We start from the raw sequence: 6,000 nt of genomic DNA on the forward strand, positions 1-6,000 counted from the left end.
TATGAATATGCATGACAAGTATTCTATCATGGATCAATGTAGTCGGTCACACACACAACACCTTCAATATTTGGGATGGTACTTATACCATATTTTTATTTTTATTATTTCAGTTTGAGTGAGTCCCTGATCAAAGTAAAAGCGAATACGATCATCCATGATGCTGCTTCTATAGCATTTTCTCATGCCGAATAAACAGAGAAAATTAAGTCGTGATAACGACAAAACAACTTTCGTTATGTCGAGATCACGAGAAAACAAGACAGAAAAATTATAATAATGCATGGCCGCTTAGAACGTCCGTACCTTACACAACAAACCACACACTGTTTTTTGTAATGTGAACCGTATTGCATGAGATCGGGCAAAACTGCTTTTAGCCATTATGCCCAAAACTTTTCCAAGTTGAAATGAGACAAGCTCCAATGAGACAAGTGACATCAGTGGTTCAGCCTTGATTTTGTGAAGCTATGAGAAAACTTTTTTTGGAAGTGTGTTTGTAAATTTGTGTTCTGAGGATGAACGAAGGTCTAACAGGTTTGGAACAGCATGAGGGTGAGTAATTTGACAGAATTTAAATTTTTGAATGAACTATCCCTTTAAATAACTCATCTATATATTCTTCTTCTGTCTTATATGTATAAGAATGTGTATAGACAAAACCTTTCGCTGCCATTGTAGCACTTTAAGCTCTAAACCAGTTAATCATAATTGTGACATAAATAGCAGTCTGTCTTCACAGTTTTCACTGGACTAACATGAAGCCAGATCAAGGTCATTCTCATTTCAGGAAGTTCCCTTCTTTCTCTCTCGCCTTCCCCATAAAACTAATTAATGTTTTATACTGGTCTCTTTAATATTAGCCCAAAATAGTGCTGGTGTTTGATGTTTAAATCCAGTCGCTGGGAAGTGTAAGCTAAGCATTTCATCAGCGCCACAGGGCTTCTTTAGCCCCAGTAGTGCAGGTCTCAGTGTGAATCTATTGCTTTAGATATGCCTCAGTAATCTGCTGTGGGGTGGGAGTAAAGAGGGGGCAGGAAGTATGCTTCATATTTTCCTATTTTTAAAAGGAAAATTAGGCCGGTTATGAGCTCTTGAGCTCTTATGTCAATGTATAAGCTGCTCCGAAGAAGGTTGAGGCCACTGAAGATTCACTAAATAATTATTTTATTCTTTCTGCTTTTCTTTCTTTAGACTCCGCCCCTTAATATCATCTGCACCCAAGAAGAAGAGGACAGTAGCCACACCGGTAGGTTGAACGAGTGCCTTGTATTATTACTGTTAATGTTAATATTTTAATACGTTTATTTTAAGTGGTAATCCAACATTACTAAAATGTATTCTTATGCTTGAAAAATTGTTTCAAATGTTAGTAGGCTCAACAATATGCAAAATAAATCTCAAATTTTGATGATTTTAGCCAATAATTCACACAAAACACACATTAGCACAAACCATCGTTAATCTTGTTGCAACCAAGTAACCACCCTCAATACCATGACTGAGGTGCCCTTGAGCAAGGCACCGAACCCCCAACTGCTCCCCGGGCGCTGCAGCATAAATGGCTGCCCACTGCTCCGGGTGTGTGTTCATGGTGTGTGTGTGTGTTCACTGCTGTGTGTGTGCACTTTGGATGGGTTAAATGCAGAGCACGAATTCCGAGTATGGGTCACCATACTTGGCAGTATGTCACTTCACTTGATTGGAACTACAGTCCTGGACATTAAAAATATATAGCAAGAATTTTCTCTCCTGTTTTTGAACTATGCACCTCAATTCATAACCCAAGGTCTAATGTGATTACTGAATGGCATCCCAGTGCAGAACTGTTTGTGGTCAGTTTTCTTGTTGACCTAATGAACAATATTTCATGAATATCAGCTTAGTAGACGTCGAATCAAATTCACTTGACTAACCCTACTTGACTTCAGTGGTAAATCCATCATGATAATCAAATACTTCATAGTTAAATGTCATGGCAGTAAATAGCTAACCAGCATATTTCACAATACAGGGTAAATATGTCATATACATTTAATTGAAAGTCAATATTTGTGATAATGTTCAAGCCACAGAATTTGATGGATTGCATCTGTGGTCGCTGGGTCTTAGTGTCTCTCTTCAAAATAGTCAGGATTAAATAAGCAGCAGTGTGGCCTGAAGTGCATGTACAAATTGACAAAATAGCTTTTGTGAGGCAAAAATCATGCACAATATGATTGCATGGGTCAACTTTGCTCTCGCAATGAAGCCCCCCGCTGTCTCATCCAGGTTGCTGCCAATGTTCTGAACTAAATCAGTTTTATATAATGTATTGTGCCTTTCTCAGAGAGATTCAGAGGAGAGTCATTCTTAACAAAGAAACATTAGATGTTCGCCCTTTTTTCCCCACAAAACAAGAACAAGCAACATTCATGCAGTGCTTGAGACATGCATTAGAGGTCTTAGTTCAGATTTCGTAAGAAATCGTAGAATGTATTAAACAGAAAAGTACTGGAATATTATCTTTTATCTTTTTCTTAATTTTCTTCTTCCTAATGAGATCATTAATGCCCTAGCCCAGATTCTCTAGCCATTATGCCTCTGCTTGTCTCTGTGATCCCAGCCTGGGTTACTCACTCTGGGTGTAACCCACAGGTGAGCTGCAGGGCGTCTTCTAGGCGTTTGCCAAGCTTGGCAGCCCCTATTACAAGAACCCCGCTGCTGCTGTTTCCCCTTAACTGGCACTGCCTGAAGATCGGCCTCACGGTACAGCGGCAAGTCTGTGCTATAATTACCACTGAGACTTTCATGCTCTTCCTCCGTTTTTCACAACATGATAATTGATTTAGGCCTCTGCTTCCCCTGAGCTGTGCTTCCTTACACAGATACCTGCTGGGAAATGTAGCCCTGATTCACTTGGGCTCGTTCTTGTTTTTTTCCTCGACTGTGTAGAATCACTATTTTTAGTTTTTTTTTTTTTTTTTTTTTTTTTTTTTATTGGACAGATAGTAAAAAATTACAGGAACTTATTGTGTAGAAAAGAAGGGGAGGGGAATCAGTGCAAGATGAAGGCCAGAGTCAAACCTGCATTTCCCACATGAGCACCATGATTCAAAATGTCAGATTCAGTAATGCTAGCCACTAAACTATGGGGCAGAGTAAGAATCAGTATTGAGCATTATTATAGAATATATTTGTGAAAAAGGGATCAGGATTTGTTGCAGGCCAGATTCAAACCTGAATTTCCCACATGAGCACCATGATTCAACATGTCAGATGCATGCTAGCCACTACACTATGGTGCGGACTAAGAATCATTTGTTTAAACATTATTGTGGAAATTATTGGGGAGAACAGGAAATGGGCTTGGAACTTATTGCAAGCCAGAGTCAAACCTGCATTTCCCACATGAGCATCATGATTTAACATGTAGATGCACTAATGCTAGTCACTACACTGTGTGCTGACTAAAAAATAGCATTTAAATTAATATGGAAAATATTCAGGATAAAGTAGGGAAATGGGATCATGACTTGTTGCAGGCCAGATTCAAACCTGCATTTTCCACATGAGCACCATGATTCAACATGTCAGAAGAACATTTGCTAGCCACCACACTGTGATGCTAACTAAGAATCAGTATAATGAACATTATCATGGAAATAATTTGGGGCAAATAGGTTCGGAACTTGTTGCAGGCCAGATTCGAATTTACATTACCCACATGAGCACCACAATTCAATTCATTAGATGCACACTTAGCCACTACACTTCAGTATTGAACATTATGGAGATAATTAGGCAGATTGAGGGGGAATGAGATGAAGACACATTGCAGACCAGATTCGAACTGTAATCACCCACATAAGCACAACGATTTCTATCTTACAGTAGAATAATGTTTATATTGTTTATATACAAATCTGTTGTCTCTTATTGTTCTAAACATTATTTATTTCAGGTCACTCCCAGCATTACCATGATGTTGCCTCCTGCAGCCCCAGAGCCCCCTCCGGCCCCCACCCCTCCCCTCGTGTTGGAAAGTGGGCCTGTGACATATGAGGGACCCGCTGAGGAGGAAGAGGAGAATGAGGAAGAGGCAGAGGAGTCTTGCATTAGCGCCATGGAGCTGATAGGTGGAAATGGTCAGTATGTCACAGCGGATTGTAGTCGTGTCACTGACAAGGATAATGAAGTCATGGCTCAAAGGTTCAATGATCAAGAGTTTCCTAGATTAGTTCCAAGGTCTGGCTCTTCATTTTGACAAATTGCGTAATGCTAAGTGGGCTGTAACTCTCTAGCATTCGTGGCAGACTGCATTTGAAGTGTTTATCATCTTGATAAACTGCTCCTATCTCTGCTCCTCTGCAAGTCATACATCTACAAATAGTTGCTTATCACAGTAGTGTCCTAGTACCAGTCAACCAATATAATTTGATCTAATCTGTTTTTTCTGCATGTATCCAGAAACTACAGAATTCAATAAAACATTTTCTCTTTACAGACTACGGATGTGAAGCTGAAGAAGAGGAGGTATTTTAGACGGCCTCCTATCGTCTGTTCCCTGAACCTCTTCTCATCCTCCTATCCACTTCTATTACTCCCTATAGCAAGGAGAGGAGAATTTAAGGCACATTTGAGACACCTATAATATGCTGCATGTTTCAGAAAGGTCATTCTCCCTCACAGTGCATTAGATGACTGGTTAAACTGCAGCATCTGGGTGATGAATGAGCTACAATGGGAGAAGGTGGCTGGCAGCTTCAGATTGAAGAACATAAAACCATTTTAGCACTTCGCTGGTGTTCCACTAAAAGTTCAAGAGACAGGAAGCTCTGAAGTAGTTTCCTGAGCATCTCAGAGAATTTGTTTTACAGGTGCAGGATTTGAACCTGCTGGTAATTCCTGAAAGGTGAGGATATTGATGTCTGCTTAGCTTGCTAATAATATTTAATGCATTGTGGGACAATGTAATAGCAATTTGTTGTACATTTACATTTGTTGTACGACATTAATTGTACATACACAGTAGGAAGCTGTGAAAATGTCACTTTTAGTGCTTTAACTTTTTATTTTTAGCTATTTTATGACATGTCTGTATATATGTACATGTACATGTATTTTGTGCACTGTTATATTTCCTAATTCCATGAAAAAGTAAATGTTCCTGTGTTGGATTATGATAAATATTAATGTATTGTACAGCAATGTTATGACCCTCATTTTTTTACTGTTTTCATTAGATCATCAAATGTGGATTTCAGAGTACACAGTGAAAGCAGAATATTTTAATGTGTATGTAAATAAATTCACATCTGTTTAGGATGTTTTAATGATGATTTTATGGTGCTTTTGCATTCATTTTGAAGTGTAAAAGCCCCCATCCCCGTTCATTGTAGTTAAATGGAAAAGAATGAGAGCACAGACTTCTTTTGTGAATTCTCCATTTATATTCCACTGAAGAAAGAAGAAAAGTCATACAGATTTGGAACGACATGACAGTGAGTAAATGACAACAGAATATCACATTTTTGGTTGCACTAATCAGAGTTCATTTCTTTATATGTTTCCCCTACATTTCCTTTCTTGTTTCTTTTTATATTTTTTCATGTCAAGCAAATAATGTACAGTATTAACTTGCAGCTGAAATTCTTAAATGTTTTTTACCAGCTCTGAAATATTTACTTGAAGTACCCAGAGAGTTTATATTAATAATTAAATAACACTTTTTCAGTTCTTTGAGTAATGGTCACATGACATGCAGGCAAAGAATTAAATTGCTTTATTTTTATTTTTTATTTATTGTAATTTTTATACCTTAGTTTATTATTAGCTTTTGATTAACTCAAAAACCACTTGCAGTTCCCTCACAAACCCCAGTTAAGCAAACCACAGCATGCTACACATCTACACAGACTCACTTCCCACATGCTACACGTCTGTGATACAATTGCTAATGCCTCAAATCAGATTTATTCAGGAGTCATGGTCAAGGTGTTTTAAGACTTCGATTCATCA

At 38.2% G+C, this 6,000-nt stretch overlaps 1 protein-coding gene across 2 annotated transcripts in view; it reads left to right on the plus strand.

The window, feature by feature from the left end:
* The window catches only part of LOC306843723 (transcription factor IIIB 90 kDa subunit-like), a 57,317-nt gene extending 51,996 nt beyond the window's left edge, over positions 1 to 5,321 (plus strand). For both annotated transcript variants that reach the window (XM_079375364.1, XM_079375363.1), the window contains 3 exons: positions 1,195 to 1,249; positions 3,944 to 4,127; positions 4,487 to 5,321. In XM_079375364.1, coding sequence (XP_079231490.1) covers positions 1,195 to 1,249; positions 3,944 to 4,127; positions 4,487 to 4,524 — 277 coding nt within the window. In that variant the 3' untranslated portion in view covers positions 4,525 to 5,321. The remainder of the gene's footprint in view (positions 1 to 1,194; positions 1,250 to 3,943; positions 4,128 to 4,486) is intronic.
* Positions 5,322 to 6,000: the final 679 nt, after the last annotated feature.

The sequence above is a fragment of the Barbus barbus genome (assembly GCF_936440315.1).
Source record: "Barbus barbus genome assembly, chromosome: 24".
NCBI classification, from domain to species: Eukaryota; Metazoa; Chordata; class Actinopteri; order Cypriniformes; family Cyprinidae; genus Barbus; species Barbus barbus.